The 17,771-nt window shown below is 42.7% G+C and overlaps 1 protein-coding gene across 1 annotated transcript in view; it reads left to right on the top strand.

The window, feature by feature from the left end:
• The window catches only part of LOC102381240 (fatty acyl-CoA reductase 1-like), a 118,092-nt gene that overhangs the window by 44,134 nt on the left and 56,187 nt on the right, over window positions 1–17,771 (top strand). The window contains exon 2 of the mRNA XM_006028775.3: window positions 14,680–14,855. Within this exon, the coding sequence (XP_006028837.1) occupies window positions 14,680–14,855 (176 nt within the window). The remainder of the gene's footprint in view (window positions 1–14,679; window positions 14,856–17,771) is intronic.

Raw genomic sequence — 17,771 nt, 5'->3', positions numbered from 1 at the left:
GGGGTGGCCATTCCAGACTGAATGCCCCTAATTTGAGAAGCAAAGGCATCTAGGCCTTGTCTAATATTTGGATAGGAGACTCCCACACAATGGAGATACAAGCCAAGGAATCATGGTTGAACACCTAGCAAACACAAAACCAGAGAAATCAAATGAGTGGCAAGAACTCATTTGGTTCTGTTGTTGCAGTGGGACTGATGGGTGGGAATAAAAAGAAAGACAAGCCCGTGGATGATTAGTTAGTGACACCAAGGATTTCTGACACTGAAGCTGATTTGCGCTTTTGATGTTCAGGAAAGTTCCATTTTCTCTTAAATACCCACACCTCAGGTATAATGTTCATTGTATCCAGTAGGGTTTTCCTTGGCACCATCAGTATAACTTCCACCAAAATTCTCAGTGCAGCTGAAGTTTCAGTGCACCTCTTTGTTTAGCATTTTTTACTTTCTTGTTATGTTGTTGATCATCATGATTAACTGCTGTTGTAAGACTGAAAAAATATACCCTGAGAAAGGTGCAGATCCCATCAAAGGACAAACGGCAAAGGAAGAGGAACATGGCAGTAAATTTTCCCAGCCACATTTTATATAGGAGCTCATAGTCCTGTTGGGTTTTGAATTGGTGCAAGAATCCTTGAAAGCCCAAAATCGCTGCATCTGAATGGAATTGTTCTGGTTTTGCACTTTGTTCTTCATGTATTGTTAATGCAGAAATTCTCCATCAGCGTTCCACAGCAACCTGGACTGCTTTGAGGTTCTTTCAAGGGTAACACAATGTTAGCAGTGTTAAATGTGCAAATAGAATTCTTGAGATAGACCTAGAGATTTCTAATAGGAATTCATAGTGTTAAAAACATTCTGACCTGCTGTGGTCTTTCTGAGTTCTTTGCAGCAGAAGTGCTCTATTATTTTCCTGTAGTCAAAAAACAAGTGAAAATTAAGAGTGGCATTTTCTGAGGGGTGCCTTGAGTCTGGAACAGTATAAAGTGTTTGAGAACAACTGCATTAAAGGCAACAGCAGGGATCTTTTTTTCCCTGACAGTTAAGGAGCAATGAATGCTTCCAAAAGGGGCTGTCTGTGTCCTGGTTGAAAATGGGGGTCACAATAGGTCAGGGAGAGGAGACTTCCTGAGTTGAATTCCATCTTTGAGACAATTTTGAGCTCTGGGTTATGTGACACTAAACAAGGAGAGATACTTAATTGGTTAAAAAAAATCTCCTAGCCATTCATTTGAACTATAAAGAACTCAGAGATGTTTTTCCTACCCACAAGAGATTCCTGAAAAAGAATTAAGTTTTTCATTAGAATCATACAAAATTATGAGGAATCTGTGTGTAGTGTGGTTTCCATGTCTGTCGCTTTAGGGACCCATTAAACACTGCTTAGCATTCTTGGCACCCAGGCAAGCTAGAGATGTTGAGTAGTCATGTGAAGAAATGGTGGAAGCTTTATTTTTGGGCCTCTTACATTTACTGGGCTAGACAAATGACTAGGAAATGTGCCTGAGCCAATGCAGAATTCATCTGATTTCATGTGTGTGTCTGTGTTCATATAGATATCTGCTACATGGTCATACAGGTGCATGGAGAATAAAAAAACAGTCTATTATCCTCTTTTGAAAGTCAGCCATACTTTCAGTTTTGGTGATACCTTATTATGTACAACCTAGAGACAAAAGGGTATGAATGACTTGACCTAAGGACTTAAAAGCATTAGTCTTATCCCTTGTTTGTCTTTTCTAGCACAATAGTGCCACATACCATAGAAAACTTCTGTGTAACTATAGAATATTTAACTTTTTACAAGGTTTGTATTTTAAAGGGCACTCCCAGCATTCCTAGTTAACCAGTCTTAATTCAGAGCTCTCCCTCTCTAGAAACAAGTTGACTTAGAATTGGCAGTAGACAAAATTCAGGGAAACTGGTTTAAATAAGATGCTAGCTCAAGAGTGCCCATTTAAACACTCATTCCAAGTAACTGGTTATGCACATTAGTTTCTGTTGATCCAGAATGGAATTCATGTTCTGCTGTCTCCTGGTCTCCATTGTCATTATTTGCCTTAGAATAAATGCCTCTTCTGTTTAATACGTATTGGGCACAGATACTGCATTTCTACCTCACTGATTCTATTTAAGAAAAAGCAATAACTGTGGATCTAATTAGAAGCCATTTGTTGTCTGATAATAAGGAACTCTCTAGTGCAATTTTTTAAAAGCTGATGAGATTGAATTATGCTTCATTTACCTTGAGAAGAATCATGTAACACTGACAAGAGGGCAGAAGGCAGAGATGTGGTGAAGGGGCAGGCCAAGATTGTAAATGTATGCTGATTAACACCCCTCAGGCTGAGGTTTTTGCACGTTCTGTGGCTCAGCAATGCTGCTACTGATCACTTGGAATAGACCATGCTAAAAATTAATTGTAGGCTAATTAGTTTTGTCAAGCTGCTGTCTAATTAATTGAGAAAGTTGCTATAATGGCAGTTCTAAAAGTAGATATCAAGAACACTAAGTTCTCACAGACTTTATCAGAATGGGTTTATCAGCAGTGAACACAACTGGGATGCATTTGATAAGCTCTTTTTTTTTTTCCAGCAATAAACTGAAGAGATCAGGCTGGCTTTTCCTGAGCTATTTTTATAACTCGGGAACCATTTTTTCAATAGTTTAAATTCATGCTGCTTAACTTTGTCCTTTTATAACAAGGCCACGTTTTCATAGAAATTTGAGATGGACTTATAGAGCAGCGAGGTACTATATAAATACAATATCCTCCTGCTAGATTGTTCCCTGCAGTGTACATACCAATGCTTTGTCCTGCTTAAATTCCTCAAATAATGGAGCTTTCGCTGCTTCCTTTCTGAGACTATTTTACAATGTGTGGATCTTGCTGTTTGTAAAGGTGTCAGCGTTGGTGGGGTTTTGACATTGAGCCTAAATCTTTAACCCCATTTCATTCAGGTTCAAAGTCAAGGACTGCTGACAGACATGGGGGAAAAAAAACCCATACCCAAAAAAAGTGCTTTACCAGAAGAGGAAACGCATTAGTTCGACCCAGCTCCACAGCTTCTGTATAGATTGGGCACTTAAGCAGAGCTTTTTGGCGCTTTTATCTAATACCTGACTCAATCAGCTATTAGATAAAGGGCCAAAAAAGCCCCACTGAAGAGCATAACCTACACAGACTTTGCGTGAGCTGGGTCAAACTAATATGATGCCTCCTCTGGGCACGTGCTGGGCTTGGCACAGGGGTGCACCAAGCTTAAAGTAAAGCACTTGGATTTTTTTGTCATGTCTGTAAGCAGCCATAGTGATTTAGCCCACATATATCCCTACAGTAGAGGGCAGCACTGTTTTGGAGTGGGCGGCTCCAAACCAACACTGCCAGCCCAGCTTTTCACTTCTTTAAAAGGGAAGGGAAATACTGCCTGGGAGCACACATCAGCTGTATAATCTAACTGGTATGTCTACATGATCCTGTAGTGCAGGACATGGCAACTTATGGCCCGCAGGCTGGATGTGGACTGTAGAGCCATTTTATCTGGCCTGCATAGATGTCAGTGGGCGCATCTACATATGCACACTTACTGCACAGTAATTTAGGTTACTGTGCAGTAACCAAAAATGACTACACAGTATGGGCACATGTCTACATTGCATTGTGCAGGTATTAAATTTATGCCCGATTTTTGTTACTGCTCAGTAACATATATATATATGTAGACACCTTACTGCACAGTAACACTGTGTGTGGACTGACTTGTGACTAACTTGAGTTCCCAAGTCAGTCCACACACAGTATTACTGTGCTGTAATGGCCTAAAAACCACTTACTGCGCACTAAATGCACATGTAGATACACCCAGTGTTCAGCAGTGGGGTTGGGCTTTGGCAGTATTCCTGTGGAGGGAAGGGGCTTTGGAGATGTTCTTGTTCTGGGGGCTTTTGCCCATGTGGCAGCTGGGCGGCAGGAAGAACCTAGTCAGGCGGCAGCACTGAAAGGGAGGAGTGGTGTCTATAACTGGTTGCAGAGCTAAGATCTGTTAAAGTAGCCTTCCACTCCAAAACATTGCTGCCCTCTGTTGGAGGGATATATTAGGCCTGCGTAAAGTGGCTAATATTTGCTTCAGATTCGGATTCGGCGAATTCAGTGGACAGTGATTCGATTTGGTAATTCAGATCACTGTCCTGAATCGATTCGGCCAAATCTGATTCAAAGATTCACCTGCCACTGAATCGGCTGAATCTCCAAATCAAACAGGCCCCACCTGCTCTCCCAGCCCCAGCGTCCCTGCTCTTTTAAAAAAAAACAAAGAAAAAAGCCCCACATTCATTGGCTGCTGCCAGTTGGGGGAGAGGGCGATCCCTGCTGCCCCACACTGCCACGAGCCCCCTGAAATCCCAACAGCCACTGCAGCAGCCAGTGAGTTGGGGCCATGTGGGGCAGCTGTTGATGAGGCTGGGAGAGTGAGCATGGGATGGGGGTTCATGGCAGAGCCCCCCATGCAACAGCAGCAACTGGTGAGTGCGGGGCTTTTTTTTAAAGAGCTGGGATGCTGGGCCTGGGCAGGGCAGTCATTGACATGGCTGGGAGAGTGGGCGGGGGTCGGTGTACACTATGGGGGGCAGGCAGCAGATGGGGCCTGGTGGGGGTCCCCCCCCATGGTCTCCTTCCCCCTCCTCCAGCCCCCCCCCGGGCCCCTTACTTGCCGGCACAGAGTCTGGGTCTAGCTCCCTGCGGTGGCAAGTGGGGACTGCCCAAATCTCCAAAGCTCTCCGAATCTGTTCTGAATCGATTCAGAGAGCTTCGAATCAATTTGGACCTTTTTATTGGTCTCCTGATTCAAAGATTCATCTGCCGAATCAGGCCAAATCTCCTCTGAATCGAATTAGCACCTGAAGCTTTGCACAACCCTATGATATATGTGATCTAAATCACTATAACTTTGAACCTGAGTGAAACAGGGTTGAGGATGCAGTTGTTTTGCTAAACATGTAACACTGAAGAAGGTGGCAGACAAGAGTTGCATTGTAACAGCTTAAATCAATATCCTTTGATAGTGATACAATTCTTATGTATATCTGCACCTTCTGTCTTTTCTAGCTGATGTTTTAGGCTCTAAATTAGCTATATTGCTGTTCGCGTTGTTCCCTTAAATTAAACAACTTCTGGTATTACAGTGCCTTGAGATTTATATCATACCTAATCCCTTTACACAGGCCTAATTAAACAGCATGTCTTAAAATCAACAGATTGCATTTGTCTCGCCAAGTCTGGAAGCATGTTGCATAGTTCAGGGTCTTTCACAAATAATAGTGGCATCTCCAACTTGAGGATGGAGCATGATACCTCTGAGCTAATAAACAGCTTTTGTGTAACAGAATTAAGAAGCCAAGCTTTTTTAAAGCTGACAGCCATAACAAATTACATTCCCTGTCATCTGCTCAGATGGGGGTCCTATAACACATACTTACTAGGAGTTTACTGATTGCTGGATCATGGCTTCAGTGTTCAGCATCCTTCAAGATCAGTCCCTTAAGGCCTACATCCAACCTGTTACAGTTGGGAATGTACTGGTAGACAGTACAGATCACAAAATCATAAAATAACATTGCATCATATGCTTGCTATGGGAATCAGTATTGAGCAAACAGAGCTTCACTCTCTGTTCTTCCTAAAGTTTTTGAATGACCTTCAGACCTTTAAAAAGGTTGTGACTCTAATGTGGTCAAAGAGAGATTTGGATAGCTTTTGGAGGCCTGCATCCAACAGAAAAGGTTATAACATTGGGTAAAAGGTTATGAAAAAGCAGAACCAGGCATGCCAACCTCAATATTATCTCATTAAACTGACTTAAATAGCAATTGTGATCAGGTTGTCTTTACTGCTGCACCTGTTTTCTTTGGCCTGAGTAAAAGGACTGAATAGTCTATAGACTTGTGATTTACTGTTTATTAGAATATTTTATATAAACCACATAGAAAACAATTAAAAATTGATAAGCAACAGCAGTGGTGCTCTTGCCTATTTCACGTCCTTTGGGGTGGCAGTAATCAGAAAAAATTTACAGGATTGGCTGGAAAAATAGAAAAGGAGGATAAGGATTTGGAACACACCCTCAGACCCCACCACACATTCAAATAGCAGCTGGGTAGCAACCAGCTCTAGAGGTGCCCCCCACTTCCATGCCCTCCCTTCGTCACCAGTTGGCTCTTGTCATGGCTGGCTGGGCATTTTGATGGTATAGTATTGACTTAGCACATGTGGCTGGCCTCAATTTCTTGTGCAGTTCACCCATGTGATGTAGGATGTGGGCCTTAGAACTCATCTGATTACATCTTGCATCCGCAGTAAACCTGGAACACAAATTTTTGTAGTGTGCTTTGGAATCACAGGAATCGGGTGTTTCCCATTTCTAGAAACAAGATAAGAACAATTCACCAATCTCTCAGGTAAAATTCAGTCATTGTGCAGAGGTCCAGCACAAGAAATGTGCAGCACCAAAGTTCCACTTATGAGTTTTTGTTGATGGCTTAAGTGGATCTGAAATGGTAAACAGGTTTTATTATGGCCTTTGCTACAAGGATGAATGTCACCTTCTAGTGTGCATTATGACAAACACGCATGACACAGAGTGCCAGTTTACTTGACTGTGTCATTTATTTAATCAGATCGAATAATTCCTTCTCTTCTCTTTCACTATTATTCAACAATAAGGAATATACCGTATCTGGCACCCTCACTCCATACATGCTGTGTGTGGATATGTTGCTTATGGTAGTGTTAGACTGATATTGTAGCTCTAAGGATCCAGAAACTATACGAGAGGCAGGGATTTCTTTGGGTAATATTCTTCGTAGGACCAACTGTATAGTTGGGATAGATTCAGACAAGCTTTTGAATGCAAGATATAATCCCACAATGCAAGATACAATCCCATGTATGTTGGTGGCAAGCCCACCAACATACTTGTGTTGGGAAGTGTTCCATTTCTTCCCTTCGGAATCCAATCCCCCTGAAGTCTTGCACAGTTATTGACATATATGAGACATGCATAATAACTTCAGCTGTGTGTGTGTGTGTGTGTGTGTGTGTGTGTGTGTGTGTGTCTGAAGGTCATTCAAAAACTTTAGGAAGAACAGAGAGTGAAGCTCTGTTTGCTCAATACTGATTCCCATAGCAAGCATATGATGCAATGTTATTTTATGATTTTGTGATCTGTACTGTCTACCAGTACATTCCCAACTGTAACAGGTTGGATGTAGGCCTTAGGGGCCCCTTGAATGCTTATTTGCCTATCAAAGCAGCCATTCTCATAATGGGAAGATACCACAGCAACACTTGCCCATAAGACTTGGCAGAAACCTATCTTGTAAAAAAAAAACAACAACAAAAAACAGCAATATGTCAGTGAAATAAAGTGTGGCTATACTCTGAAATCTGACTAAATTATATCTCTTGAGATTCTATAGTCTCTTAATTCTAGTTGGCAATAATAATTATTGCCAAATCTTAGGCTAGGCATTGTCTGCATACACGAGCTATTTCTTCAGCTAAAGGCAACAGCACAAAGTTGTTTTTTTCATAGATTGTGAGGCTGGAAGGGACCTTGGGAGATCATCGGGTCCAGCCCCCCTGCACCAGGTAGGAGAGAGAACTGGGAGTCAGGTGACCCCAGCAAGGTGACCATCCAGTCTCCTCTTTCCAGGTTAGGTGATTGCACCACCTCTGGAGGGAGTTTATTCCATAGTCTGGACACCCTAACTGTGAAGAATTTTTTCCTGATGTTGAGCCTGAAACTGTCTTCCAGGAGTTTGTGACCATTACTCCTGGTTTTCCCCATGGGCACCCTGGTGAACAGTTGTTCACTGAGCCCTTGATGTACACCCCTGATGTAGTGGTCAGCCTCTATCAAGTCCCCTCTCAGCCTTCTCTTTTTCAGGCTGAAGAGTCGTAGGTCCCAAGCTTTTTCATGTGGCTTGCCATGCAAATCTCTGATCATATGACAGCCTTCTCTGGACTCTCTCAAGCTTTACTGCGTCAAGTGTGGCATGCAGTACTCCAGCTGCGGTCTCACCAATGCTGAGTAGAGTGAAAAAATCGCTTCCCTAGTTTTGCTGGAGATCCATCAATTGATGAATGCCAGGGTATTATTTGCCCTGTTGACTACAGTGTTGCACTGCCGGCTCATATTCATACTATGGCCTTATTACCCCCAGGTCCCTTTCATTCATGGTGGTGGTAAGTTTGGCGTTGCCAAGCCTGTAGGTGTGTAGAGGAGGGAGAGGGGAGGGGGGTTGTCCCCAGGTGGAGCACTTTACATTTCTCAATGTTAAACTTCATCTGATTCCAATCCACCCAACTTGCTAGCCTGTCTAGTCCGCCTGTATCTGCAGCCTATCTTCAAGTGTGACCACACTTGCCATAGCTTGGTGTCATCCATGAACTTGGCCAATGAGCTCTTTACCCCCACATCCAAATCATTGATAAAGATGTTGAAAAGCACTGGACCAAGCACAGACCCCTGAGGGACACTGTTCATTTGTTTTTAAATCTTCACAGATATTCCTGTAACAGGGTTGTCAAATATGCCACCCAGAACCATGTAATTTTTAGCCTGTGAGACTTCTGAAGGGGCAGAGATTTTGGCAGTAGGGCAGGTGGCAGCAGCATTAACCCTTATGGCAGTGTCAGCTCAAGGAGCCATACGGTTAATGCTGCTGGCACTCATTCTTCTGCCAAAATCCCAGGTATGGATCCCCACTGTAGACTTGTTTTGATGACAGCAGGGTGAGCAACAGCAGCATTAAACCCTGAGACTGGGATGATCATTGGTGCTGGTCACCCTGCCACTGGCGGTGGATTCAGATCTGGCCCACAAGGCCAAATGAGTTTAATACCCTTGTTATAACACATTGGAAAGTATCTCGGGTGTAGTCCAGATTTGGGGGATCGGTGGTACAGTGCTACAGTGGTAACAGGCCAGAAATCCAGAGCCAAGTGTCACAAGCTGGAAGTCTAGATCCAAGGGTCGAGGCAGAGGGAGCAGGCAGGAACAAGACAAGAGAATTCGAGCTAGGAAAATGCTGAGGCAGGAGCAAGGCAGAGGAAATAGGGAGCCAGGGATCATGAAGTAGACCAGGAATTAGGTGCACTGGAACTAGACAGAGGGGAACCTGTGTTGATGCAAGCCCACAGAGCACTACAAGGGCTACTGTTTATATGCAGCAGCCATGCCAAACAGTCTGATGGGGCCAGTTGAGGGTAGTCAAACAGCTAGGAGCTGGCAGCCAATTGCATCTTAGCTTTTGGGGCAGCTGAGGCTTGTATGAGCAGCAAGCAGACAAACTCCTGATAACAAGTCTCAAATGTCAGACCTTCCAGTTTCATGTTTGGTTAGACAACTGTTCCACTGACATGATTTGTTGCTGATGAAGGGTTACACAGAGTTCCCCTGGTCCAGAAGGATTTTTCATTAGATATACTGATTTATGTGCTTCCATTTAAAAATTGCCCTGTCATACAAAAATACAGTGACTCTTTTGGGGTGGAAAACAGCAGCTATTCAAATCATGAGGCAATGCTGCATAGAAGTCAGGAGAGCAATTGAGGAGTATAATACTAAGTTGGAAAGGCAGGTGAAGCTGAGGCAGCATGGAATCATTGAAATTGGAGTTGCACTAGAGTTATGGGTTATGGCTCCATTTTGTATGAAAGATGACTGATGTGGCTGGGGGGAGGAGGAAGAAGATGATTTTCATTAGTCCAGAGACTGTGTAGTCATTTACTCGAGTATAGAGCAATAGTAAAGTACAGTATTACCATTCTAGTCAGCTGGGATTCCTCACAAGAGCTGGGATAGTAGAACATTGGACTCAAGATCAAGCCCACAGGTGGTCAAGAATATAATTTTATATTTATTCTTGCCTGAGGGACAACTCTGTTCTGTGTCACACCAGGACTTGCTTGTTGTTCCTGTGTATCAGGGGTGGGCAATTATTTCAGGCTTACTGACTTTTGGCAAGCCATCAAGGGCTGCATGACAAGCAGCCAGGGGTAGATAAATATTAATTTTTTAAGGGCCCCGTGGGCCGGATAGAATGGCCTGGCGGCCGCATCCAACCCACAGATTGCATTTTGCCCACCCCTGCTGTATATGATCTAGCATACAATAACACAGATAAAGGCAAGTTTTCTGGTGGGCTCCTAGTTATACGGTGAAATTTGCAAAGTCACCCTGGCTCTTTGGTGTCTTCACTTCAATTGACAGTCAGTAGCAACTGAGCACTTTACACCTTTTTGTGCCTTTTGAAAATCTAGCTCCTGGCAGAATCTTTGTATAAGATATTTTTTAAAGGATAGTTACTCTATTTCAGAAAAGGCTTACAACAGAAATCTAGTTTCCTTAGCTATAATAATCTCTCCAACATGTACCTGGGAGTTATGCAATGTTAGGAAAAAATGCAACCTTATTTTTTTATTTACATATCCTGTCAATTAATTTGCTTGGGGATTTTGTGTTGATGAAGGTCATAAAGGAATGTATTGAAATAAAAAAAAGATGTAGCAAGCCAGACAGACAGTGTGCTGCTTTAAGAAAGAGACTGATCATATATTAGGAATGTGAAGACTTATTTGGATATGATGACCAAATAAACAGAAATATAATAATCCCTAGGTCAAATGAGGAAATATTTGCTTTACTTGCCATTTAATGTTTTGGTCATTTTTCTTATGCAATGTATGATTTTTTTAAAACACTTCCCTCAACACTAGACCAGTCAAGGGTAAGATAATAACTGTGGATGCATACAAGTGTCATATTTAGATCACCCTAACTGAGATTAGACCTATCTGAATGTCTGGGTGTGCAAGTGTTCACAGGGCTTAGGTTGCCCTCAAAATGCTGTGCCTAATCTAAGCTTTAGATCAGCAACCTGGCTTAAAATGGATTAACCCAACCTAATGAATGCTCCCAAGCACCCCAGCATAGTCCCAGGACTGGGAGAACTTAGCCCCATTCCTGGTCCTGTGCTGTGTTTACCCCCTAACCCTGACAAGCCTGTTTTCCCCCTGGACCTGCCAGCACCCCCATGACTGACTTGTCTCCAGCTGCCCCCACACCTTCTCCTTGCACATGGTAAACACTTGTGCACGGTCATCTGAATTCAGGTGTAGATGGCTTAAACTGAGCCACCTCAACCTAAGCTGGGGCCCTTGAATGCTTATTTGCCTATCAAAGCAGCCATTCTCATAATGGGAAGATACCACAGCAACACTTGCCCATAAGACTTGGCAGAAACCTATCTTGTAAAAAAAAAACAACAACAAAAAACAGCAATATGTCAGTGAAATAAAGTGTGGCTATACTCTGAAATCTGACTAAATTATATCTCTTGAGATTCTATAGTCTCTTTATTCTAGTTATTCTTTCTCTACCCCAAAAAAGGAGAATTCACCTCACAAGGGAGAAGTGCCAGAGACACTGTGACATCCTCTGGGTACTTGGTTATTGATTTGACATGGAAGGCGCTCAGATCCTACAACAATAGCTGACAATTTCATAGATTCATAGATGTTAGGGTCAGAAGGGACCTCAATAGATCATCGAGTCTGACCCCCTGCATAAGCAGAAAGAGTGCTGGGTCTAGATGACCCCAGCTAGATACTCATCTAACCTCCTCTTGAAGACCCCCAGGGTAGGGGAGAGCACCACCTCCCTTGGGAGCCCGTTCCAGACCTTGGCCACTCGAACTGTGAAGAAGTTCTTCCTAATGTCCAATCTAAATCTGCTCTCTGCTAGCTTGTGGCCATTATTTCTTGTAACCCCCGGGGACGCCTTGGTGAATAAATACTCACCAATTCCCTTCTGTGCCCCCGTGATGAACTTATAGGCAGCCACAAGGTCGCCTCTCAACCTTCTCTTGCGGAGGCTGAATAGATCCCGTTTCTCTAGTCTCTCCTCGAAGGGCTTGGTCTGTAGGCCCTTAACCATACGAGTGGCCCTTCTCTGAACCCTCTCCAGGTTATCCGCATCCCTCTTGAAGTGCGGCGCCCAGAATTGCACGCAGTACTCCAACTGTGGTCTGACCAGTGCCCGATAGAGGGGAAGTATCACCTCTTTGGACCTATTCGTCATGCATCTGCTTTTAAAACACTGAGATAAATATGTTGAGTAGTTTGTCTGATTTAAAGTCAAAATTATTCTATTAAACTGCTAATCCAAAAAACTAGTGTAGGGTTTTGAAAGTCCAGCCATGTCATCTGTGCCTTTGTTATCTCTAGTAAATAGATTCAGTAGCTGGCTCCTTTTTTTTTAGTGCACAAGGCTGAACAGAGTCTAGACCAGTGCTTTTCAACCAACGTGCCACAAGGCCCCTTCAGGGGTGCCCTGACACGAGCTGTTGCTGTGGTGGCAGCCAGGTAAAACTGCCCCACTCACAGGTTTGCAGCACACATCCCTTTGATTCCTGCTCCACCCAAAATTTAAATCCAGCTGCCTGGCTGTGGCAGCAACATTTCTAGTCAGGTAGTGCTGAGGGAGGTGCTTGAATTTATGGCTCATTATAATCTACTTGGTCCCTTCTGCACACTTCATTCCACAGGTGTTAAGGACTCTCTCTTCTTTTTAATGGTCTTGATGTTTCTCCAATCAAGCTATTCTGAGCTCTGCGATTCTGCTGTCTGTTAGCTGCTCCTGGTAATGAAACGCCTGTTTCATAGCCCTGCAGATTATTTTTAACTCATTCCAATGAAGTTATATTTGCTTTTGCTTCAATCTTAATCTGAATAATACAGCAGTAGGCCCCTAGCATATTAGTAAAGATTCTAGTTAGTTTTAACTAGAGAAAAATGTGTTGCTTTATATGTGATGATGCACCTTACCATCTGCACCCTCCTTCTCAAAATTCTAGATCTGCCCATACCTAAAACAGGCAGGACACCTTCCTTGTGCTGCAGCTTTTCCTGGTCCACCCCTTTCCCCCACTTTTCCCAGAAACAGAGGCAAAATGGATGTTTTCATCTGTCTCATGTGCCTCTATTTCTGGAAGATGCTATTGCATGGTTGGACCAGAAAGAGCTGCAGCATGAGGTCGCTCTCCTGTCTGCGTTAGGTTTATCAGGGAACCCTGATAAGGCAGGCGAGCACATGCTTGCCACAGCGCTTCTCAGTCTGTTTGTGCAGGGGGATATGGGGCAGTATTACTTGGTGGCAGTGGCACCTGGTTGAGAACTTTTGAGGTAAGTTGAGATGGCACCAACAGTGTGGTTCTCAACTGGGGATGACACTGCATTCAAAAAAGTTGTGGAGGGGAGCCCCGACTCTGAAAAGGTTGAGAACCACTGATCTAGACCACTGGGTCTTATGAACAGGAAGGGCATCACTGTACACTTGTCAAAGAACCTATATAACTCAAAATACATTGGGAGCACAACTGTGGAGTACAAAAAGTATCATTTTATAGTAGCAACTTTTTGAAGGTAACCGCAGGATTTTACCTCCATTTTAAGATGAACCATAGAGAATTAAAGTCCCATTTAAAGAATCTACACTTTGAAGTTGTAGGAAAAGTACATACTAATTAGTATTTTTATAGCCTCATGTGTCCCTGAGATCTACATGAAGAGGCATTCCACCATGCAAAATGGAACAGTCAGCCACTTCATCAGCATCAATCCATATTCTCTATTTAGCATAAATAGTTCTTTGTTACCTGGGTATACATGAACTGGGGGAAGAGGGACAGGCAGACAATGACCAAGACAACAGAATGCATGTTCTTTCCTCCCTTCCCTCAAGCCCTTTGTTGAATCAGCATAACAACAATCAGAGCCTAATGTAGCATGAACTTCCCATGGGTCCCACCTGACTGTACCTTCACCCGACATACTTTCATAAAGAGTGCAGCAATCCCTGTAGAAGGATAAGATTTCCTGTGGACTCACCTGAGACATGGGCTATGCAGAAGGTATCTTATTATTTCCTGTGGAAGTAAATACCCTGTCCACAAATTCTTGTCCACAAGGAAAAAGACAATATGGTTCATTTCTAGTTATTTCTCTGCTACATGCTGTAATAAAGAGACTTCCAACAAAAAGACTAGAAGTATAGAAAACATGGCTTATGAGGAAAGGGTGAAAGACCTATGGTTATTTAGTCTGAAGAAGAAAAGACAGGTGGGATCTGATAGCATTGTTCAAATACCTGAAGGATGACTATCAAGAAATGAAGAGAAACTATTCTCTGTGGCCATAGGGAACAGGAATAGAAGCAATGGCCTCAAACAGCATCAGGAAATTTTAGGTTGGAGATTAGGAAGAACTCTCTGATTATGAGATGGTCAAGCATTGGAACACAAGCTGCCTAGAGAAGCTGTGGAATCTCCATCCCTGAAAATTTTCAAGATCAGGTTAGAGAGACTTGACTGGAACAGTTTAGTTAAAGATGATCCTACCTTGAGGAGGGGGCTGGACTAGGTGACCTCATGAGCTCCCTTCCAGTATTATGGTCCTATGACACTGTTGTTTCTGGAAGTATCAGTCATTCTGTTTCATTTCAGTTCCATCTACTGATACAAATATGGCAAACTGGCTACTAATCAGGATGGTGGTATCATCAATAGGTGTAATAACAATAACTCTTAATTCATTACCTTCTGTTTGTTCTTGTACTTCTAGGTCTTTGACAGAGTCCGAGAAGATTATCCTAATTTCCAAGAGAAGATTAAACCTATTAATGCAGAACTCATCCAGCCAAATCTGGCCATCAGCCCCAAGGACTCTGAGGATCTCCTGTCCCAAGTCAACATTGTCTTCCACTGTGCAGCAACAATTCGTTTTGATGAGCCACTAAAGTATGTCCCTTCTCTGCTCTTCATTTCTGATAAGCAGAATTCATCTTCTTCCTAGGGCATGCAAACTGTATGCAAGAACAGCTATTATCTGTCTTTTATAACACAGTGATAAATTCTTCAGATTTCCATAGGATTATAGAATAGTAGAGCTGGAAGGGACCTTCTGAGATTATCTAGTCCAACCCCGAACCAGAGACAGAATCATCCCTATCCAAACCACCCTATACAAATCCATTTCTAACCTGTTAGTAAAACTACGCAGTCGACAACTACAAGGCATGACACCCAAACTGTCACAGATAAGGTAGGGGACTTTGGTGGCCAGTGTCCTGCTGATGCAAGGGTTGTTAAAAAATTTGAGAGATCCAAGGAAGAGGGCCATGCTCCCTGCTACAGAGGAAGGCAAAAACCTCATAGTCTGTACCAATCTGTGGGGCAAAATTCCTTCCTGACCCCAAATATGGTGATCAGTCTGACCCTAAATGGAGATGCAAGACCCTCTAGCCAGGAACATCCAGGTTTTAGTCTCAGCAGAAGCATTGGCACACCCCAGTCAAAATCCCCAACCTTGGCTGCAGCCAACACCCAATGCTTCTAAGGAAGGCAAAATGAAGAAGAAGAAAAAAGAAGCCTGACACATGTAGCAAACAGAGGGGAAAAACAAAGTTGGTTGCTTTGTTTGTAGCAACCAACAAAGCCCATAAGCATGAGAGAGACCCATAGAAAAGCATAAGCATAGCTACTACTGGATCATCTCTACCCAATGCTCATCCAGCCCCATCTTGAACACCTCCAATAATGGAGATTTCACAACTTCCCTAGGTAGTCTATTCCATTGGTTCACTATTCTAACAGTGAAGAATTTTTCCTGATATCTTACATAAATATACTTTGTTGCAACTTCAAGCCATTGGTCTACATTTTTCTCTCAGCAACAAGAGAGAAAATGTGTTTTCAGTCTTCTATGGAAGCCCTTCAGATATTTGAAGACTGCTATCACGTTTCCTCTTAAGCACCTTTTCTGCAAGCCAAGCATATCTCTTTCCTTCAGCCTCTCAAAATGCACACAATACATTTTGGATTGGATGTACAATTTCAAGTTCTCATTTTAGTGACTGCTTAAATATCAGGTGCTTCAGATCTTTTGTGTGTGTACGTACATAACCATGCATACACGCCTCCCCCACCTCCCTCACCTCCCTCCCTCCCTCCCTCCCCCACTATCCCCACCCTCTGAGATTGATGTACCTTGGCAGAGTGACATGGGAGCTCAGGACTGGACCAAAAGGGAGTTCAGTATAATCTGAACTTTTCACTAAGGCATGGTTTGATGCCAACTTAGTTTGCAACATATTACTGAATTAAGAAGGAATCTCTCAACTGCTTGTTGTTTTATTTCAAAGGATACAACTTCTGCTATCAGCTGGAACACATCCATAGCCCCATGTAGCTGATTTTGGAGAAGCAGAGCCCTTTGAATTAATAACTGCAGCAAGCATGTAGAGTACCTCCATAGTTCTGTACACCTGTTTCCTGAGGTGCTGTATACCCCTGGATACTTTGCAAACCCTCATCTTCACAGGGAAGGTGGAGAGGAAGTGGGTAAAGAGCCTAACCCAAAGAAGAGTCCAGATTCAACTGTATTCCAAGTTAGGACTGCAGAGTTGTCATGAGGATCCAACACTGAAGTAGAAGTGCGAGGTGTGGGTCACGGGTCGATGCTTTGCCAGGGCTAAGTAGCAGAAGGTTGAAATGAGTCTGCTGTACCTTACTATAAAGCTAGTGTTATTGATGCTTCCTTTTCACTAAAAGTAACTCAAGGGGGAAATTACATTTTTGAAGCAGAGTATTGTAAGCATCATATTACAAAGAGCTAAAGAATTTTAAAATATTCACCCAGGATTAAAATATTGTGTTCATTATAATAAGGCATTTTAAAAACAAATGCATTTTAAAAACAAACTCTTTGTTTCCTAGAGGACTCCTTTGAGAAGCAAATGCTGGGGTTTTTGCTACTTATTAAGGAAATAGTTCCTAACCCACTGAGGTTGTCATTTTTATTCAAATGTTTGAGCTTTGTTTTAATCAACATGGGATTGTAATTATAAATCCAGGCCCCAAAAGAGATTACACTTCATTAATGATGATTACTAGATCCATCTGTCTGAGGCATTACATTCATTGCTTGCATCTCTTTCACACACTCATGAGATTTTCTCACTGGTTACTACTATTTGTAGTTAATTGTCCTATGGGTTACTGAGGGGAAACTTCCCACTGACACTGTAAAAGTGAAATATGTCTTTTTTTTTTTTTATACCTCCCTTTCAAGCACCAGGAGAGGCTGCAGGCAGGATTTCAAAATGGTATGGTAGATTGGTTGTTCTTGTGTACTCAGAGTGTTGAGAATAATTTCCTACGTGCTAAGGAAATTAAATTGGGTTCTTCCAATATAAATGCCCTAAATAAGGGGAGCTTTTGTAAAACTCCATATAAACAAGCAGTAGAACAGTTTCCAGTTATCCTGAATGCTTCAGTGAGGACCTTAGGAATAGCTAAGCATGGCCCTTTTCTACTGCTTGTTTTTCAGCTCTTCCCCTGACTCAAACCACTGCATCTTGGAGACGTATATTTTTTTTTACCTACAATTTTGGCAGCTTCTAGTATGGATTTATTGCTCTGAGCAAGCCCTTCTGTGCTTGTCTGCAATCCTGTATATATTTGGTTTTATATGGGTTATGTTTGTTCTTTCAGTTCTGAAGCATTTCTCTTGAGAGGAGGTGTTTGTTTAACAAACAAGTCAGCAAGGAGGTATTGTCCGTTTTAGGATATGGACAGAGAAACCAATTATACTGAGTGTGTTGAAAGGTGTGGACTCACTGTACATCAACTGATTTGCAATACGTGTTTTGTGTG

The sequence above is a fragment of the Alligator sinensis genome, unplaced genomic scaffold (genome assembly GCF_000455745.1).
Source record: "Alligator sinensis unplaced genomic scaffold, ASM45574v1 scaffold35_1, whole genome shotgun sequence".
Classification (NCBI taxonomy): domain Eukaryota; kingdom Metazoa; phylum Chordata; order Crocodylia; family Alligatoridae; genus Alligator; species Alligator sinensis.
This window is presented reverse-complemented; position numbering and strand designations above follow the sequence as displayed.